Genomic DNA, 21086 nt, shown 5'->3' on the forward strand with positions numbered 1-21086 from the left:
TTTTGTATACTGTTATTTATCTTCATAACCGATCAGATAATAATCGCAATATACCAAAGAAATCTGAAAACATTCAGAATTGCAAACTCATATTAAACTATGCTTGATCGTAAAAAAGCGTGTCCTCGTGCCTTAAGGGAAAATATATAAAACTGTTTTCTTATTTCCTTGTGCGCATACTTTTATAACTTACTGAAGGTTTTCGTAACCTGAGTCAAAAGAACAGATGAGAATTATGTTCCGTTCGTTTTTATCCTTTCAACATATCTTTTGATCAAAAAAAAGGTTGTTTTCAAATGTATTGTAGGAGGTCCTTTGTCTATCTTTTGTCTCTGCCTTTTTCTTTGTACGTGTTGATCAGAACAAAATCAAAATTGCAAAAAAAAACACAAAACTGGTTTCATTGTCAAGATTAAAATAAGCCAAATTTAGACAACCTAACCCTAACAAAATGTGCAACTGTTTTATCGGTTAGTTTTAATCCAATCATAGACAGACCACAGAATGAAACAATGAAATTGGCCCAAGCGTGCTGATAACATATTTAAAATAACCTGTGAATTTGTCATTCAGCCGACATCAAAGTCCAAATTAATGTCGACCTGTCGTCCAGTTTTCCTTCAATTCTAGTTAGAATCTCGTTAATATCTGAATTAATTTTCCTATTATTACCGAGTTAGTCTGGGAGGCGGAGAAGTACAAAGTGGCCTCATGTCGATAAAACTACTTGCACGTGCCGCGGTTCTGGACTTTTTGATTGGTGAAGGACCACAACAGAGAGATGTCAAATAGTTGTCGTAAACTTAGCGCGCGCTGCACTACAATTTTGTTCCTATTTTCACAAGATTATTATTCAATTGATTTTAAATTTCAATTTAACCAAATGAACGAGATCAGGTGCCTTTAACCTGTCATATAAAGAGAATGAATTATTCTCTGTACGAATTCAAAACAGAAGGCAGGAGAAACTATCAATTGTCAAAATCTTTGTTATCTTGCCTTAAACGTCAAGCTTATTACCTACTTTGAAGTTAAAACTTTTTTTCATTGAAAAGGTTGATTGTTCACCGTTAATGTGATCGTCATTGTGATATCTACAAACGATCTTCTTTCATATTCGATAAAAACGCCCAGGAGGAAGAGAATTTGATTAAATTTAAACAGCTTTTAGTTTGTAGTTTGAAAGTTATTTGCAGCAGTAAAGGTAGCCTGCTGGCAGGCTCTCGTACGTTGCGGCAGGTGCAAAGTCATGAGCAGTTAAGGCCAGTGGTTTCACACTTGCACGAGAACATTCAGTTTGGAAGATTTCGGCGTGTTTAGAAAAATCCGCAATGTCAGGTCCATAATTTACGGAGGATGACTAGACCAGAAAAAAATGAGTTAACAGCACAGTATCATGAATACAATGGAAATATCATGGTATTAAAAATTTCCCATCTTTCCGCTTCAAGGAAAGACAACAAAACAATTAACCGGAACGTGACTTGTACAAATTCTGGTTTTGAGGATAAAAAGTACAAGTAAGTTTCCATCAGACAGTATGAAGCTGCGTGTAGAGACGAGTATCACATGGAGAAAATTGGTCAAAACAGCTAACCTGGTCTCGGTCATTGTCACTATTTTCCTGTAATTTGTCATGAAATGTCTAATATGGTTCAGGTACTTGTTAAGTGAAATTTACTCGTGTTACGCCCACAGACATTGCTGTATGCGGCGCTGGCCTTAGGATATAAAAACCCGTAAAGTGGACGCGTAACACAATCGCATAACTCTTAGTTCGAATATACAAAGTGACGTGCAATCGTATTAAGCAACAAAATCGATTTGTTCTGCAACAACGGTGGATTTAGCTGGAATTAGGATCAAGTTCCTCTGCTCCCTGTGAGGTTCCAACGTAGACGACGCTATTTGGGCTCGTCACGCAATCTTCGGAGTGCGTGACCGGCCATAAGGAACGCTCGGAAGTCTGGGAATGAGATGCCTCGACGATTTCTTTACAATCCTTCCAGACAGAGACCGAGCATCTGCCAAGCATCACGCATCTGCTTTTGAAAGGTTCCTTGACGGAAGTCATGCCGTCTTCGAACGTATTCTTCTTATTTTGGTTAGCCCATGTGCTCTATACGCTGTCCACACAGGGCTCAACTGTGGGCGAGCTGAAACGTGTTCAAGTTTATAACGAAACAGACGAGGCAAACCTGCATTTGATGTTCAAAAAATATGTCCAAACACACAACAGGACATACATAAATGATCCGGAGGAATACAACAGACGTCTTTCTGTTTTTAAGGTAGTACCTTGCTTGATTGTCTTGTGAAGAAATAGTTTAAGTTGCATGTCATATGGTTTGTTTATCAGCCTGCAAATTATTGTGAAGAAAACATTGTTAGTACTGGAGTGATGTACCGTAAGGAGAGGCTCTGTTTGTAGGGTGATTAGGTTAAACTGTGCTAAATTATAAACCTTCTAGCTTGTCTGATAGCATTGATTTGAGCGAGGCAAAAAGAATGTAATGAATACTGCGCTATCATTTAAGTGGCATTAATTTTAGAGACCATTTCAGAGGGTATCGAAAATGAAAGTGAAAAGTTGCTAGTTTAATAGGGGGAAAAATGTGAACATAAATTACAGCCTTTTCCTGTCACGTGTTTTGTAGGAAAGCCTTGCGAGACATGCCAGGTTAAATGCAAGAGAGTCTGAACTAAATGGGACAGCTGTATATGGTATAAATCAATTCTCTGATTGGACTCCTGAAGAGTTTAAAGGTGTGTGTGTGTGTGTGTTTTTACTGTGGTGTAATCAAGAAATCCATTACTTAATGCATTTTAGTTTGGGCCATTGTTTGAGGTAGATATTAGCTGATAAATGGCCTCTTAGTAGTAAAGTCTACACTCCAGCCCATAACCAGGGCTGTCATTAGTTAATTGAATGGGTTTCGACAAAACTCTGACCCCCTGTTGAACCCCCTACTGACCTCCCTACTGACCCCCCAACTGACCCCCCATAAAATCAATGGGAAAAACAAAATATAGCCCAGAACTATCAATAAGGCCAATTCAAGTTCAGTAATAAATTTAGCTTGCCTACAATTTCCAAGATTCTGGGTCAGTAGGGGGTCAGTGTTTTGTCAAAACCCATTTTGAATCTTGTGTTGCCTTGATCTTTGCACCCGTAAATAAATTTGTTTATTTGTACGTGAACTGTATTCATGAACAACGGACAAGTTGATCTGTAACATCAAGGGCTCATCAAACATACTCAGCCATGATAGGTGTTATACATGTAGGTTATGGCCTTTAAATATGACAGTCCCTAGTTCTCACTAAACTGTACTTTATATAGAATGGAGCAACTGGGAACTTGTATATTTTTAAATTTATACACCTCTAGGTGAGGTTGTAGTTCATCACAAGTTAGTCCATAGGGGCAGCATCTTTTGTCAGGAGACATTTAGTCCCAGGTGAAAATGCTGGGCCTGTAGCCAATAAGTGGCAAACCAAGGAACTTGCATCAGTCATTTTTATTTTTATTTTTTTATTTTTTTATGTTTTTGTTTTATTTTATCTTTTTTTTTTTTCGTTTTTGTTGGTTTTCTTGTTGAAGGGGGAAAGTGAACCACCACTAAATACCTAGGTAAAGAATTTAATCATGGACATTGTCTCAGTCATACGTGTAGTTTTTTTTTACTGTACTGAATGCTGGTGGTGTAGGCTACTGTTAACTGTAACCTTAAGTGCAGACTTTAAATACATTGGGGATTAGATGGCCTCAGTTGCTTAACTTAAACCCTGTCCAGGTACTCTAGTCAACTACACTGTAAGTATATATTTAGTTAAATCAATAACATTGACAGAAATATACTATGTAGTAAAATTTTGTTGATGCCACTGCATGTATAGAATTTCTAAGAAGAGGAAGCCAGAAAGATCACAGCCTTCTCATAAAAAGTTATCAAACACTTGAAGACTGCAGCTGTACATTAAAACTGAATGCTTCTGCAACACCACATAACCATGACTGGTAGGTTGTACATATATACACGTACTTACTGCTAGTATTGTCAGTAACAAGTTGATGTAATACCCTGGAGGTGCTAAATTAATTTTAGATCTCAGAGGTAGGCTTTTTATCAGAACAGAACGTTTGATTTGAAAAGGTGTTCATCCTGACCAACTGCTCAATAACACATTTGCACAACACCTAGTAGAATATGCAGTGGCCTGTGTGTAAATATGAGTTATTGACCAAGCTTGTTCGGTCAAGATGGCTGAATATTGGCCAAGTTCTTTTCTTGCAAGTTTATGGACCAAGACGGAGTTGAGGTCCATAAACTCGCAAAAACAGAACAAGGCCAATATCCAGCCATCTTGACCGAACAAGCTTGGTCAATAAAGGATTTATTATGTGGCTTTTTGAGAAATTTTTCTTGTGGGACACGGTGGGTAGTTCCACGTGGGCAAGATAGCTCCATCTTGCCCGCTCATTAGCCAATCACAGCGCAAGGTTTGATTCATCTTGCCCGCTCACTGAGCTAGCCATATAATAATAGTAAGTACTGAACATTGTACCATACTGTTGTAAACTAGGGTAAACTGCTGAGTAGTGCACTTTGTTAGGCAACTTGATCCACAATACTGTGTAGTAACCTTTGATGGACTAGCATCCTATGCAGAGCAAGTAACTTTCAGTACCCCTAACTGTTTCATTTTCTAATTAGTTAGAAACTGGTTGTTAAAGAATAATTAATGATTATTGTTAGGGGTTTAAAACTGGCTAGTAAATGTTTGTTTCGTGTACAAGACCCTTCACATTGTTTCACACAGCTGTAGTCTCCATATCATAGCAATATAGAGGAGTTCACGCTTTAAGGGGCATAATGGGTAATCAGGGCAAATTTACAAAGAAGCACAGCCATAAAACAAATGTTTATCTTTATATTTCCATTCTGATTTCACATATGGAGATGAAACATATACTGTAGATGGAGAAACCTCTTTTCTAGGTTTTCCTGCGTTTTTGAGCCAATCAAGTGATTGTTATGGGCATAGGAATTCTTTTACTATTAAAACTGAATGATATGATCAGGCATTAGCCATTAAATTCCAAAAATAACATCTCTGTTACTCTGATAAAACAATGTAAGTAGGCTAAATGCCTACACTGTAGCTCAATCTACTCAAAAATGCTAGTAAATGTAGAAAGGGGGTTTGTCTATTTACAGTAAAAGTTTTTTCTCGAAAATGAAACTCTAGAACAGAAATATGAAGAACAACATACATTTTGCTGCTCTGTTTCTTTGCAATCTTGCCCTGATTACCCATAATGCTCCTTAGAGCATGAACTCCTCTATTGTAAGTTAGACAAGTTCACCAAGCTTAGCTACCATGAAACTGACTGCCTTAAGAAACTCCTGGAGCTTCTGTATCATTTTTGTTAGTTCTGTAATATTCTGAAGACGGCTCTTTATTTTAAAACAATGCTCTCTAGATTAGTGTTAAGAAAACTAGTGACAGCTTTTATCAGTCAAGTCATACATTAAATTCAAACCTTTACATGGCAAATTTAAAGAAAAATTCCAAAGCACCATGTACAATGTACAATGCACTAAGATTTTTATAAATTTATTTTGCTCAGGAGAAAAGAAGGAAAAGTGACAACAGTGAAAAATCAGGGAAAGGTACATTGTTTTTAATCTTTACTTGTTATGTTAATTTTAAAATTGTTAGTATACATATTACATGTACCATGATAGCTGATTTAAAATTGTTGTTGCTCATTTGTTCTTCGTTGTTTGTTTGTGTTCTTTTTCATGTCCTGCTCATTATAATCATTGAACAGTGTGGAAGTTGTTGGTGAGTACATGTTCAATACATACTTTACATACTTGTATGCACCTGTAATGCCACTGAGCAAAATATTGGGCAGGCACAACACCATCACTCTAGCTAACCCAATCAGTGAAATACTGAAATTATGCAAAAAGTTTTTAGGGCGGGAGGAATGGTACCAAGTATCCATTGAGGTGATTGAGGGAGCAGAAAAGGAAATGTACATGTATCACAGGGTCCAGCAGAGATACAGCTAATATAAATAAATACTGGCGAGCGCAAAACGCAGTCCTTGCAGTAAACTGTAGTCGCTTATAGTTCATATGATACACTGTTTATACAGTATATATGGGAAATTGTTGGCCCACCTTGATTTTGTTGAGGTCTACTTTTACCTAAATTACATAATTTAGGGTAAAGTCTGTGTTGGGCCAGGTGCTCCATATAATTTTCCAGAGTTTATCCCAGTTTCCAAAGCATGAAATGACTAGCCAAGAGCAGTATTTCTACTTTCTTCGTTCTTCCAAGTTACTGAACATGGATCATGTTCTTATTTTTTTTTTTTTTTGTTTTAAACAGGGCATTCACTGCAACTGAGTGTGTGGAGAGCCAGTGGGCCATTGCTGGTAACTCTGTGACAGAACTCAGTGTTCAAGAGCTGATTTCCTGTTCGAAACCCAAGGGTTGTTCTGGTGGAAATACATTACTAGCTTTAGATTGGCTTCAAAAACACGTGGGTTATAAGATTAAGTGGACTTCCTGGCAAGGCTCTCTTTGCCAACACTACATGTAACTTTGTATTAAGCACATACTGTTATATCAAAGCACAGACAGGTCTCTTTTCTTCCCGAAACCCCACAAACCGCAATATAATTATAATGATATTCATGTGATGCAGATGAATTAATTCACTGTCTCTGTTATGAGAGTCCAAATATTTGGGCTTTTTTAACTGTGTACTCAGGATAAGTAACAACTTTTCAATAACTGTGCTGTGCTTTATGTTGCTTGAAATATTGTAATCATGTTGTCAGTCACATACATGTAATTGAAAAACACTCTTTTTCTTCAGCATTACACACTTGCTCCTGCCACTGAATTTCCGTATGTTGATAAGGAAACAACCTGCAAAAATGATCTCTTGTAAGTAGACACTCAGGCACTTTTAATGTCTCCTGATAGGAAAATAGGAGATAGTTTTCCTGACAGAGGATTTTAAATGATGAATGATGCTAACAAGACCATCTAGCATTGTAGGCATGCAATGCGTACATAGTGTGATGTTGCTGTAGCCATTCACACACATTGAACCTATTATGCTAGGAGCCATAATGAGACAGTTATAGTTTATTTTAATCATGTGAATGTGAGTGTAGTGGGCCTTTGCAGCTAATTAGCCATCACATGACCTACTTTTCATAAAATTATTGGCTGCAACTTTAAGAATGCCAGAAATGGAAAGAGCATGTCAAAAAAATAAAAATGGTCAAGTTTGAGGTCCCTGGAATTATTGGCTGCAACTTTAAGAATGCCAGAAATGGAAAAAGCATGTCAAAAAAATAAAAATGGCCAAGTTTGAGGTCCCTGGAATTAAAGAATAAGATTTTATGATGGCTTGAATTTTTTAGAAAAAATAAGAAATGTTTATGGAAAAAGTTCCGTAGATATCCTCTAAATTGTCCAAAAATTCAAACTGAAGTATAAACTTACTCTTTAATGCCAGGGGCCTCAAACTTTGCCATTTTAGTCCTGAAAATTTTGCCTCATATGGTTGATATGTTCTTTTCCATTTCTGGCATTCTTTAAGTTATAGCCCATAATATGTAATATTTTAAAGAAAATTTTGGTCACGTGACCCCCGCTGCAAAGGGCCTATTATGAATTTGTGCTGTGTTCATCATATTTGAAAATTCTCTAACATTGCACTTGGCCTAAAATTCTCATTTGAGAAAATGTTCATATATTATGAGTAGTGTGAATGGTACAAATCCTGTGTAGATTTTTATAAGGAAATCCGTGTGTACATGAATGACCATTTTTGAGGATTTACCTTTAACTCGAATTATATATACGTGTAATATTTACCATTTTTCTTCTGCTGCTTTGAGTTAGGAAAGAGAAAGGTGTAAAGATAAAGTGTGGTTGTCCAGTGTTGAAGTAAGTATTTGTGTGGACAAATGATGTTAAAGCAATCTTAAAGATATCTTGATCTTAATGGCGGTCACTTATAGGAGGTTGTGGCTTACGAGAGCTTAGACCATACTGGGTGAAAATTTTGCTTCAGGAGCATATGGTAACTGTAGAAACTTACCCCATGTTTTTAAAATAATGTTTTATTCATGTGAAAAGTCAATTTCGAGAAAAAATCTGGTACTAAATTTCTGTCTCTTGTACTATCCAGGGATGCAATAATGCCACAACTCATGCCAATTTCCGCTCTACTATCTGTCAAGTGGGCGCTTATGGGAAGTTAAAAACAAAATAAAACTTCAAACTTTTAGCTCTAAAGGTAGTCATGGACACTTGCAAGATTTCGTCGCTCAGAAGAGGTTCCGAATATAGTGATTTGACTTGGAAAATTTTGGTATTTTGAAAGACTGGTCGCTGAGGAGAGGTGGTCGCTTACGAGACCAAGCCACCTTAAATTTTCAAAACTATAACGTTGCTCTGAACCCTACATGTATGCACATTTTCAAACTTTACCAAAAGTTGCATTTTATCATGCTTATTACAATTTGATGATTGAAATAAAAAAATTTCACCTTGCCACTTTTGAATTATAAGCCCCTAAAGCTGTAATTAAGGGTGTTTTTAGCAGGTCATACTGTTACTATGGTAACCTATTGTGTCACGAAAATGATAACGTGTTCACCAGTGATTGGGCAGTTTTTTTGATAGCATTTTTGTAGCATCAAGTGATTAAGAGTGGTTATTAACGACCCATCAAAATCAAAGTGCTGGAAAGTGCTTTGAGCCACCTTAAGGAAATTTGGAAATGGCATGTTCAATGTGGCCACCAAGTGAACGCCTTCTTGGTGCAAAGCAAAAACTTTAGGAGGGGCAGTAGAGACAAACTGCTTTAATCATGTAGTTGGTGCTTGCTTCAGTTACAAGGCTGACTGTGACGTAATATATCAAACACGAAAGACCGTGTTTGATCATATTTCCAAACAACGAGGTGTTTGAAGAAAAGGTCAAACACTGTCTTAAGTGTTTGATACATCGGAGGAATAAAATCCTAAAACTCTATGCCAATATAGATCAGATTGATTTTTTTTTTCTGTGTAAACTTGATGCATCATTAATGGTCATTAATGTTTGAGAATTCTGTTTTCTTGTCTTTACAGTACATCAGAGAGCACGAGGATGAAGGAACTAGTCGGTCTGCACGGTCCACTTGCTGTTAATGTTGATGCTACAATGTGGCATGATTATCTTGGTGTGTGCTAAGTGAAAACGTGTGAGAAAGGGGGGGTGAGGAGAATCGTACCCTGAGGTGTCCTCTGTAATTTGCAATGTTCACACAGCCTTAGCCAAGCTCTTAATTTCTCCCGAAACATAATTTGTGATCATCTGTGTAATAATGAACAACCGAACGTTGATATAATAGTGTTCTACTTGGGATGTGTAGGTTCTTTCACATTTGATGACTTGTAACAACGTCACGTGCTGATTCCCCCCCCCCCCCCTCCCCGTTCCGAGAAGCGTTCCGTGACGACCTGAATGACGTCTACGAAGGAAATTACAGTATAAACTAAAATTTGATATCGGTTAGTTTAAGGAAAGACAATGTTCATTGTAACAGTTCTGTATCTAAACGTCGCGCCACAGGAACATCACGCGATGAAATAATTTTCGTAGACTGGAGTTGGGCAAATTACGAAGGAAATTACAGTATAACCTCAAATTTAATATCGGTTAGTTTTAAGAAAAGAGAGACAGACCATCACCTTTAGGTTGTGCATGATTTTTTTTTTGGGGGGGGGGGGGGGCAATAGCTTGTTAGCCTGTGTAGCCGACGTTCATTATTTGCAAAAGCACGTGAAGGGAACAAAACTCCGAGCGAGTACGAAAAATAAGTAGCAGGGGGAAGGGGTGTGAAACCTTTCCTCCCCACACCCTCTCACTTCTCCTCCTTTTTTGCTCACCCCAGGCGCGCTCGTTTTTCGTTGGCTTGCTCGATCTCTCCGCCTCCGGCCTGCAAAATGGAAAGGAAACGAAACAGAAGCTTGTGGAAGAATTTTTTTTTCAAACGTAGGACCTGGATAGTAGAAAGTACTTGCTCGATTTTTCCCTCGTGGCTCCCCTCGCATGATTGTTTTTTTCCAGCAGGCTTTGTTGTGCAGGAATCGTTTTGGTTTTTTTTTTTTTTTTTTTTGGAAACTGCCCAACACCTCAACACCCCACTCACCCATTCAAAAAATAACGATGCGTCCCTTACGTTGTGATAATTAGCCCTAATTAGCCCTTTAATTTCACTACTGCTTAAGTTTTGTGTATAACTGCGATGATCAATCATGTATATATTTCTCCGCAGTTCAAATATATGATCTTTCATATATTCACTTCTATTATCCCTAACATCTGTTTGACATTGTTATGTCTATCTTATAGGTGGTATTATTCAACATCACTGTACAGACACTGATATTAACCATGCCGTACAAATCACCGGATACGACTTTAATGGTAAGCTGATGCCAGTTTTCAGTTCATACTAACCCTTAACAACAATTAGCTCCCAAAGTGGTTTAATAACTTGGCTTACTTGGCTGTAGTTACGGTCGAACCTCTCCACAATGGCCTCCTTGGGGACAGAGGAAAATGGCTGTTGTAGAGAGGTGGCCGTTATGGGGAGGTGTGGATGCAATATGACACCCGTTTTTATCGGGAGTGCAACATTTTTGTCAAAAATGCTTATTTTGGCGTATATGAAAATTAAAATATATCAATACAACAGAAACTAAATAGAAACAGAGGCTAACGTAGCGCGGTACGGATCAAGTTCGGTGACTCGGACCTTTTACAATAAAAATGGGGTTTTGTTTACCCCGTTCGTCAGTCGTTGATTAAAAACTGGCCGTTGCCGAGAGGTTATTTGGGCAGTTTGGACGAGTTTAGTGGCCGTTTCCTTTGTGGAGAGGTGGCCGTTGTAGCGAGGTTTTAAACTCTCTACATTCACATATATTTTTAAAAATAAGGGTGAATACATGGACTGTCCGCCAGGAACAAAAAAGTGTGGCCGTTGTAGAGAGGTGGAGGTTCAAGTGTACTACTTTTTTTTGAACTGGCGGTAGCAATCCCTTTTCAGTAATACACGTTTGGTTGTTGTTGGTTACATGGAACATTTCTCTTCCTCTCAGGCCACATATGGTACTGGATTGTCAGAAACTCATGGGGACCTAGCTATGGTGATAATGGATATCTTTACATTAAAATGGGCGATAACTTGTGTGGTGAGTATTGAGTTCTTTATACAGTTCAACACCTATTCGACGGCCACTCTCGGGGAAATGGATAGTGGCCGCTTAACAGAGGTAAAAACAATAGGACTTTGATTACTGGCCGCTCATTAGGGGTTCGACTGTATAACAGGTTTAAAGGAGCTCAGTCGCGCGGTATTCTGAGTTATTTTGACCACATACAAAATTACCTTTGAATTGAAGAAAACCTGAATATAGTAGTTAACTAAGATAGAAAAGCACCAAAGAGACAATAATAAACCATAAAGTAACAAGGATGGTTGAGGATGGAACTTGAAAAATTTAGGCTAAACCTGTAAAGATTTGCAAATGGTGACGTAACTCCTTTAAGTCTCTCTCAGTTGAAGGGTTCGGATGAGCCTAATGGATAATCAGTGCAGTTCTTCAACTTCGTTATCTGTAGCAATGCATTGATATTATCAGCAGTATTTCTGCCTCCCAAGATTTGATGCTGCTCCATCGAAGTTTAGTCCCAGCTTGTGACCAGGTTTCCCTAACAGATCGCTGGTACCCATTTAGAAGATTCGGAGTCCGTCAACCGTTACGCCACCGTACCTCCCTAGGTGCAAATAACTGCGAATAATTGTTGATTGGGGGTCGCCATTTCATTGTCAATACAGCCTTACAATATCAATGTGTTGTCTTTTTTGACAAGTATCAAGAATGACAGCAGTGGTAGTTTGAAAGACGGTAGCAATATTAATATCTGTTCACCAATTTGCGAGAATCAGCACTTGAACAAATGTGTAGAAATCCTAGTCGACAATTGAAGTAGACGACGAAAATTAACAAATGTTAATTTTTCTGTGGGTTTTGAGGAGTGTCTTTTTCTTACTATATTTCAGGTGTAGCTAACTCGCCGTCCTTTGTTGTAATATAACAAGACGAATCCTGTGTCAGCGCCAGACTCGTCCGCAGATTCTCGGCCGCTTTTTCGTTGGCATCATGGGAAGGATTTTGTTTGGCCGCATGGGTTGAAGCGAAGGCTGACCTTTTATTGTTTTTTTTTTTTTGTACTCTATTAGTGCGCCAAATCACGTGATGTAGTTACTAGGAACCATTTTGCTTGTAACAATAATTGCAACTGGAAGGATTTTGAACACTTTTTTTATTTAACATGTCGATTTTGTTTACGTATTTTTATGTTTTTGTAATGAAGAGCAACTGCAAGTTGAAAAGAATTAATGTACATAGTGTATTCAAGTTAACAAAAGTTGTCGGAGCGGTTTCAATTGAGTGTCGTAAAACCAGACTACTCAGCCAAATATCTCAAACCGTAGTAAAACCAAAACCAAAGTAATTGCCTGATTACTCTCCACACTCATTTAAAACCGTTCTAACAATGAGAAGTAAGAAGTATTGTTACAATTTGTAACGGAAATCTGCTGGCGCCAGTTACTTCCTCCAGAGGTAAATCTATAGAAAACAGTAATAGTAACAGTAACTCGGTCACTGATACTTGCTTATAATCCATCAAATATTTTCGCTCGCGCCCGATTGCTCTAAACGCGTCACGTGACTAAATATGCGCGAGATAAAACTGGGAAATATCCAAGTGATGTTCCCCAATTTTCAAAACTGTGCGTGTTACGAAAAACATAAAGAGAATAATCATGGACACAATAGCCCCCTAGCTTTTGGCCCGAAAATAGGCTCGGATATTTGTGCTTGGACATTATCTGTTCCAAGAAGCCAACAGTTTTCCAAGAGCGTAGCTCGAGGAAAACTGTGAGCTTCGAGGAACAGATAATGTCCGCGGACAAATATCCGAGCATATTTTCGCAACAAATGGAGGCTATTGTTTACATATTGTTCCGTATGTAAATTTAAAGTTACTATAAGTAAAAATCTTAAAAGATTTTAAATTAGCGAAGAAATTTACCGTTGGCGAAAAGAGACATTTTGGTTGATTTACGCTTGCGCGTAAATTCATTTTATAATTTTTTTATTCGATGTAATTTCATAGTGAAATAAAAATATAGTTTCATCATACAGCAGCTTCGTTTTGGTTATTCCATAGTGAATGTGGCGCGTTATATCAAGATTACTTTCTTTTTAGTAAGGGCGAGGCTGTTCCTTTGGGCCAACTCGATATCAAATTTTAAATCTTAGATAACACAGATCTGATATAGCCCGAGGAAACGGCAAATTTAACGGTTGGCACCGAACTTCTGAAAACAGTGGCAGTTGATAATATATCAGCACGTAATGGTTTTCGTCTCAGTTGAAATCACTTCGGCATACAAGAACCTTCACAAGAATCGCCTGTTGAAGATGATAGCATATATAATCAGGGGAGGAAACGATTACATGCAACAAAAAATGTTCCGGCATACTAACACGAGCAAACCGCCAAATAAATAGAATTCATAAACTGGGACAAAATTTATTTCAGTTTGGTCAAGTTGGCGAAGACAAGATGTGATTTTCAGTCGAGGTTGAGTATGCTTTCTCGAACTTGGTGGGAATGAGCTGTAATAGTTTAGAACAGATCTATCCACGTTATCTACCGTACTTCTTTCTTCATATTGCACGTGTTTTTTGAAAGGCCCAGGGCAATCCTTTCCGAATACACTACCGAGGGAATTAAACTGAGTGTCCCACTCTACCTTGCGCTTTTGGCTGTACCGGAAGTTCAGCTGATCTAGACCATCGAAATTTTTCGATGAGATGTTGATTTGAAGCCGCATTAGCAGTCTTGGTAAGAAATGAGGCTAACTGAAACACGTACCGGCGAATTTATCGCTCGCGCTATCGGGCTTATTTAATCGGGACGGTGTATTGGCGCGTTAACGTTTGACCAAAGTGGCGGTCTAAAGCACCTGCGCGCGGCTCTAATCAAACAAGCCGTCCGTTTCGGAAGCCGCCACAAATTTTCACGCTTCAGGCCCAAATTTCCGCCTGCGGCAGAAACTGCAACCGACTGATCCACTACTGACAATTTTATTTTTCATAACGTTTTAACTACGGACAATCAAAATTGGGAAAACAGAGCAAGATTAAAACCTAGGATTATCAAAATCATTTATTGTTTTATGATTTTCTTTTTTATCCAACTAAAAGAACACCTTTTTCAAACAAAAGTGGAAATCAATGTGATGATTACAATGTAACTCATAATAACTTTCTTTCCCTCTATGCCCATGCGTATTATTCAGCGTGACAAGATGGACTCTCCCACAGGTTTTGTTTCGCCATGTTCAACAAACCGCTTTCGTCTTTACCAATCAGCTCACTCTGGTTTTCCTTCATCACGCACAAATCTTTCGCCTTTTACTAAAGATTTCCGTGGGGGAGAGCAATTCGAATGAGTCTATAGACTAATTTTTTTGTCGCCCTGCCTTTTGACGGGGTACCTTACTAACAAAGAGAATTTACTCATAGTCCCGCGGAGGGAGATGTGAAGTTTCCACCTCTTCAGCAAGTAACTGCTTCAGCAGACGATCAGTCGTCCTCGGGTCATGATCATGAGGCTCTTAATGTAGAAGGAACGGTGAAAACAGATCATTGAAGTCATCTGGCAGTAAACTTAAAGACGAACATCGAAGGCTTCACTTCAGAGTTTAAAAAGTATCTGCATGTTTGACTTTCTCGGCTTAAAAAAAACCAGCAGCCAAAATTGGCTTTGGGAATGTGAGCTTAAGCTCTACTGCTTGATGAAGAAAAACAGCGGAACAAAAGGACCAGGCAATCATAACACATTGCTTTCGTGAATTCATTTTTGGTGAGCAAAGGCATTTCGAACTAAACATGAAAAATTTATTCGAAAGTTGCATTGTTACATGTACTTCCCATGAGGTCTGCTTTACCGATGCGCATTCTTATAAGTAGGTGTCATAAGATTGACTGTCCCACATGTTTTGTAAAGCGACGTTTAATATCAAGCCTTGTCTGTTTCATATCATGTAGCTCTGGTTTTCCTTCAGCACGTATAAATCTTTCGCCTTTTACTAAAGATTTCCGTGGAGGAGAACAACTCGAATGAGTCTATAGACTAATTTTTTGTCGCCCTGCCTTCAGGCGGGGCACCTAATTGAAAAGAGGTAAGCAGTGTTAAAACACCGATTGCATGGTAACAGCTGAATATGACGACGTCAGACAGAATCGATAGACGTAAAACTTCTACGTTTAACAACAACAGTGTGCGCCATCTTGTTAGTTGTCATAAGAACTTTCATAGAGTAAAGCTGCACTGACTATGAGGATATAAATACACTTTCTTCGATAGCCTGCGAGTAGGTTCTTCGCTGGGAAAGAAAGAAGGGTAGGCGGGCGTGCAGGCGGGCTCTTCTTCCCGTTTTCCTTTCGATCATTTTATTTCCTCTCGAAAAGCCTGCTCACAACCCCCTTTCTTGGCCTGTTAAGACATTAGATGCTCGATGGTTGAATATTCATTGTTCTCACATTCAGCCAGGTCATTTTGTGTTCAATTTATAAAAACAAAACAAATTTCGATTACACTACTGAGTGTGCTAAATTAACGGAGTATTTCCTTAAGCTGCGCTAGAAACTAACGAATTTAAATCTCTAAAAGACGGTTTGAAAAATAGAAATCTGTAAAAGAATCGAGTCTGACCAAACCTGTATCAGTTTAACGTTCTGGCGCGTGCCGGAATGCCGATCAGGTGGGCCTAGACGCCGTGGCAATAAGTCCGCGCGATTCGGGAAATTTACTGTTTCCCGATTTCGTCCGTAAAAACGCAAACCGCACAAAAGTGTCATTAAAAAAAGCTAAGTTTCCCGCAGTGCCGTCCCTGTATACAAGCTAAGTCATCCGTTCACGAAATGTTTGTTTCCCAAAATGTTTTCCCTACGTACTGAAAGTCAAGTCGGTCCAAACTAGCAAGACAACGTTGAAACTGGGATTGTCAGAATCTGTCGCTACTCTGATTTCGTGCATAAGTTCATTTTTTTAGTAAACAGGCCAAAATACATTTTCGACCAAAACATGGAAAAATATTTATATATAGAAAAGTGCAATGCAACTTTCAATAATGTCCCCTTTACCGAGGCGCATGCTTTGAAGTAGGTGTCTTTAATCGAAACAGACTGTCCCATATGTCTCGTAGAGCGACGTTAGATAACGCGCCAGGTCTGATCACTGTTATGCGCTCTGGTTTTCCTTCAACACGCATAAATCTTTCGCCTTTTACTAAAGATTTCCGTGGAGGAGAACAACTCGAATGAGTCTATAGACCAATTTTTCGTCGCCCTGCCTTTTGGCGGGGCTCCTAAAGACAAACAATAGACTGCAAGGCTGATACTACGTGAAAAACGTTTCGAGACACCAACATGACAAGAACCGATAAAGTAGGATCGCAACGGTGGACAGCTGTTTCGCCCTTCTTGGGGCTCGTCAGCACTGTGTAGCGAAGATATGTAACGCCAGTCCAACAGCCAACGCACATAAATTGCAAAATGACCCGTTCACTATATCAAGTTCCGTACTTTGAACTCACTTGCGCGCCGAAACACGCGTTACCACATCACGTGTTTCGGCGTTTATCGTATGCGGTCCCTTGCAGTTTCTGGTCGCTCCTAAAGAGTAGATAACTTTACAACTGCTATGGGTAATTGCTATGGTAGCATCTGTACATGAAAAAATTCGACAGAATTGATAAACGTAAGACTGCAACAATCAATAGCAACATTGTGAACACAATCTTTTGGTTTGTAATGAGTACTTTTTGAGGAGTTATCTTCTCTGGACAAGAGAATTCAAAACGGGTGGGCAGGCTAGCTCGTCTTTCATTTTTCCTTTCCCTCTTTCTTACCCCAATAAGAACCTGCTGGCAGGCTACTTTCCTGACTTCTTAATACGTTAGATATTCGCTAGGTGAATATTCATTGCACATACATTCTGATTACACTACTGAGTGTGTTAAATTGGTGTGTGTTTCCTCCAGGATTGACTCTCCTTTAGCTCCGTTAAAAACAAACATTTCAAATCACCAGACGACACTGAAGAAAAAAGTTATCGATCAAAGACGTGAGGCCGACTGATTTAGTATTTAACTTATTGGCGCGTGTGAATGCCGATCGGATGCGCCCGCGACTCCAATCCAACAGGACGGCGCGTTTCGGGGAAAATACTGTGAATCAATTTTGTGACTGAAGAGGCGAACCGCTAAATTAAAGCGAGTCGAAAAACTCAGCTTTTTCGGTCCTGCAATGTGCTCCCTGTATAAAAAAAAAATCAGTTATATCCTAAAACAGGGCGAGATTGAAACTAAGATTGTCAAAATCACTACTCTACTTTCGTGAGTTCATTTTTTAGCGAGCAAGAAAAGAAAAAGCATTTGCAAAGTAAATATGGAAATTAATAAGGAAGTTGCAAGGTAACTAACAATGATGTCCGCTTTACAGATGTGCATGCTTTGAAGTAAGTGTTATAGAGAAGATTGTCCCACATGTTTCGTAGAGCGATTTGAAACAAAGCGCCTGGTCTGTGCAGTGTTTTGTTGCTCTGGTTTTCCTTCAACACGAATAAATCTTTCGCCTTTTACTAAAGATTTCCGTGGAGGAGAACAACTCGAATGAGTCTATAGACTAATTTTTCGTCGCCCTGCATATAGGCGGGGCTCCTAATTAAAAGGACTTAAATCCTAAAACTGCTAGCTTGTTGCTGTGGTAGCACCCGGACATGATGAAGTCCGAGAGAATTGATAAATGTAATAACTGCAAAAATCAATAGCAACAGTGAGAACACAATGTTGTGGCTTGTCATGAGAGCTTTCAAAGAGTTATCTTCACTGAAGAAGAGAATACAAAAAGAGCGGGCAGGCTCTTACGAAACGTTTTGTTTCCCAAAATGTTTTATTGAATAACGACTGTCAAGTCGGTCAAAACTGGACAAGATTAAACTAGGATTGTCAAAATCACTCCTCTGATTTCGTAAGTTCATTTTCTAGTGAGTATGAAAAAAACATTTTCCAAAGTAAACATGGAACTTCATACGAAAGTTGCAATGTAACTTACAATACTGTCCGCTTTACCGATGCGCATGCTTTGAAATAAATGTCATAGAGCAGACTGTACCACATGTTTCATTGAGCAACGTTGGACAAAGTGCCTGGTCTGTACCGTGTTATGTAGCTCTGGTTTTCCTTCAACACGAATAAATCTTTCGCCTTTTACTAAAGATTTCCGTGGAGGAGAACAACTCGAATGAGTCTATAGACTAATTTTTTGTCGCCCTGCATTTTGGCGGGGCACCTAACTGTAAGGAGGTAAGAATCTTAAAACTACTGGCCTGTTGCTAGAGAGCTTTCAAAGAGTTATCTTCACTAAAGAAGAGAATACAAAACGGGCGGGCGGGCTGTTCTTTCATTTTTCCTTAACCTCTTTCTCTCCCCGAGAAAAACCTGCTCGCAGACTACTTTCCTGACTTCTTAATACATTAGATGTTAATGATGGCCATTTGAGAAACGAAAACATATTCGATTTTGATTGCACTAAAAAGTGTGTTATATTAACGCAGTGTTTTCGCTCCGAGATTGTAAACATTTGACTTTCCTTTAGCTCCGCTATAAACAAACAGTTCAATTCACCAGGCGACAGTTTGAAGAAAAATTTTATCGATCAAAGAAATGAGGCTGACTGATTTAGTATTTAGCGTATTGTCGCGTGTGAATGCCGATTAGATGCGACGGCAATCAAACAAGTCAGCGCGTTTCGGAAAAAAAATACGTACTGTGAATTAATTTTGTGACTAGAAGGTAAACCACAAAATTAAAGCGTGTGGAAAAACTCGGCTTTGCCTGCAATGCACCATACAAACCCAGTTATGCTAAAACTGGGCAAGATTGAAACTAAGATTGTCAAAATCATTACTCTGTCGCTCGTGAGATCATTTTTTTATCAAGCAAGAACAAAAAAAAGCACTTGCAACTAATACGAAAGTTGCAAGGTAACTTACAATAATGTACGTTTTACAGATGCGCATGCTTTGAAGTACGCGTCATAGAACAGACTGCCCCACATGTTTCGTAGAGTGACGTTACACAAAGCGCCTGGTCTGTGCAGTGTTTTGTTGCTCTGGTTTTCCTTCAACACGCAAAAATCTTTCGCCTTTTACTAAAGATTTCCGTGGAGGAGGACCACTACGATGAGTCTACAGACTAATTTTTTGTCGCCCTGCTTATCGGCGGGGCACCTGAGTTAAAGAGTTAAGAACTTTACAACCGTTAAGTGGTTGCCATGATAGCACCTGTTCATGAAGAAATCCGACAGAATTGATAAACGTTCGCAGACTGAAACAGTCAATGGCAACAGTGTAAACTCAAATTCGTAATTTGTCATGAGAGCTTTCCAAAGGTTATCTTCACAGAAGAAGAAAATACAAAACGGGCGGGCAGGCTCTTCTCCATTTTTCCTTTCCCTCTTTTTTCCCCGAAAAGAAACTGCTCGCAGAATACTTTATTCACTTCTTAATACGTTAGACATTCGTTCGGTAAATGTTCATTGCTCTCACTTTCCCCAAGGCCTCAAATTCTGATCCATTTCGGAAAACAAATTCGTATTCCGATTACCGTACAAGCTGGTGTGGCATACCACTAAAAATTGCTGTGGCACACCACTACAAATTGGTGTGGCACACCACGACAAATTGCTGTGGAACACCTCTACAAATTGGTGTGGCACACCACTATAAATTGGTGTGGCACACCACTACAAATTGCTGTGGCACACCACTACAAATTGGTGTCGCACACCACTACAAATTGGTGTGGCACACCTTTACAAATTGCTGTGACACACCACTACAAATTCGTATGACACACCACTACAAACTGGTGTGCCACACCACTACAAATTGATGTAGCACAGGACTACAAATTGCTGTGGCACACCACTACAAATTAGTATGACACACAACTACCAATTGCTATAGCACACCACTACAAATTGGTTTGGCACACCTCTACAAATTGCTGTGGCACACCACTACAAATTAATGTGGCACACCACTACAAATTGGTGTGGCACACTCCTAAAAATTGGTGTGGCACACCCCTAAAAATTGGTGTGGCACACCACTACGAATTGGTGTGGCACCACTACAAATTGGTGTGGCACACCACTACAAATTACTGCGGCACACCACTAAAAATTGGTGTGGCAAACCGCTACAAATTGGTGTGGTACACCGCTACAAATTGCTGTGGAACACCTCTACAAATTGGTGTGGCACACCGCTACAAATTGGTGTGGCACACCACTACAAATTGCTGTGGCACACCGCTACAAATTTATGTGGCACACCGCTACAAATTGGTGTTGCACACCGCTACAATATGGTGTGGCACACCACTACAAATTCCTGTGGCACACCGCTAGAAATTGCTCTGGCACACCACTACAAATTGGTATGGCACACAACTACCAATTGGTATAGCACACCACTACAAATTACAGTGGCACACTACTACAAATTGCTGTGGTACACCACTACGAATTGCTGTGGAACACCACTACAAATTGGTGTGCCACACAACCACAAATTGGTGTCGCACACTAATACCAATTGCTGTGGCACACCACTAAATATTGGTGTGGCACACCACTACCAATTGCTGTGGCACACCACTAAAAATTGCTGTGGCACACCACTAAAAATTGCTGTGGCACACCACTACAAATATCTCTGGCACACCAATACAATTTGGTGTGGCACACCTCTACAAAATGGAGTGGCACACCTCTACAAATCGGGATGGCACACCACTACAAATTGGTGTGGCACACCACCACAAATTGGTGTGGGCTACCTTT

At 39.2% G+C, this 21086-nt stretch overlaps 1 protein-coding gene and 6 non-coding genes across 7 annotated transcripts; all 7 read left to right on the plus strand.

The window, feature by feature from the left end:
• Positions 1-1982: 1982 nt before the first annotated feature.
• Positions 1983-13304, plus strand: LOC110057697 (cathepsin O-like). Its single transcript, XM_020764284.2, has 12 exons — positions 1983-2291; positions 2658-2766; positions 3901-4021; positions 5636-5678; positions 5840-5853; positions 6409-6562; positions 6902-6972; positions 7942-7986; positions 9177-9268; positions 10444-10518; positions 11193-11285; positions 12158-13304. Exons 1-12 carry the CDS (start codon positions 2073-2075, stop codon positions 12190-12192), a joined length of 1071 nt encoding a protein of 356 aa, XP_020619943.1. The 5' UTR covers positions 1983-2072; the 3' UTR covers positions 12193-13304.
• A 1240-nt stretch (positions 13305-14544) lies between these two features.
• Positions 14545-14667, plus strand: LOC149103966 (U5 spliceosomal RNA). Its single transcript, XR_016202253.1, has one exon. It is a non-coding gene; the product is annotated as a U5 spliceosomal RNA (small nuclear RNA).
• A 551-nt stretch (positions 14668-15218) lies between these two features.
• On the plus strand, positions 15219-15340 carry LOC149103967 (U5 spliceosomal RNA). The gene has a single exon (XR_016202248.1). It is a non-coding gene; the product is annotated as a U5 spliceosomal RNA (small nuclear RNA).
• Positions 15341-16420: 1080 nt separating this feature from the next.
• Positions 16421-16542, plus strand: LOC149103968 (U5 spliceosomal RNA). Its single transcript, XR_016202252.1, has one exon. It is a non-coding gene; the product is annotated as a U5 spliceosomal RNA (small nuclear RNA).
• A 1231-nt stretch (positions 16543-17773) lies between these two features.
• LOC149103969 (U5 spliceosomal RNA) lies at positions 17774-17895 on the plus strand. Its single transcript, XR_016202249.1, has one exon. It is a non-coding gene; the product is annotated as a U5 spliceosomal RNA (small nuclear RNA).
• A 509-nt stretch (positions 17896-18404) lies between these two features.
• LOC149103970 (U5 spliceosomal RNA) lies at positions 18405-18526 on the plus strand. The gene has a single exon (XR_016202246.1). It is a non-coding gene; the product is annotated as a U5 spliceosomal RNA (small nuclear RNA).
• Positions 18527-19344: 818 nt separating this feature from the next.
• On the plus strand, positions 19345-19466 carry LOC149103971 (U5 spliceosomal RNA). The gene has a single exon (XR_016202251.1). It is a non-coding gene; the product is annotated as a U5 spliceosomal RNA (small nuclear RNA).
• The last annotated feature ends 1620 nt before the right edge of the window (positions 19467-21086 follow it).

This window comes from Orbicella faveolata, unplaced genomic scaffold, assembly GCF_042242905.1.
Source record: "Orbicella faveolata isolate gen_17 unplaced genomic scaffold, um_ofav_v1 contig_35, whole genome shotgun sequence".
NCBI lineage: Eukaryota > Metazoa > Cnidaria > Anthozoa > Scleractinia > Merulinidae > Orbicella > Orbicella faveolata.

Bases quoted from the DNA above. Each gene is read 5' to 3' on its own strand.
- LOC110057697 (XM_020764284.2), top strand. From the start codon at position 2,073: ATGCCGTCTTCGAACGTATTCTTCTTATTTTGGTTAGCCCATGTGCTC. The intron at 2,292-2,657 runs GTAGTACCTTGC...CGTGTTTTGTAG, and splicing joins GACGTCTTTCTGTTTTTAAG to GAAAGCCTTGCGAGACATGC. The intron at 9,269-10,443 runs GTGTGTGCTAAG...TCTATCTTATAG, and splicing joins AATGTGGCATGATTATCTTG to GTGGTATTATTCAACATCAC.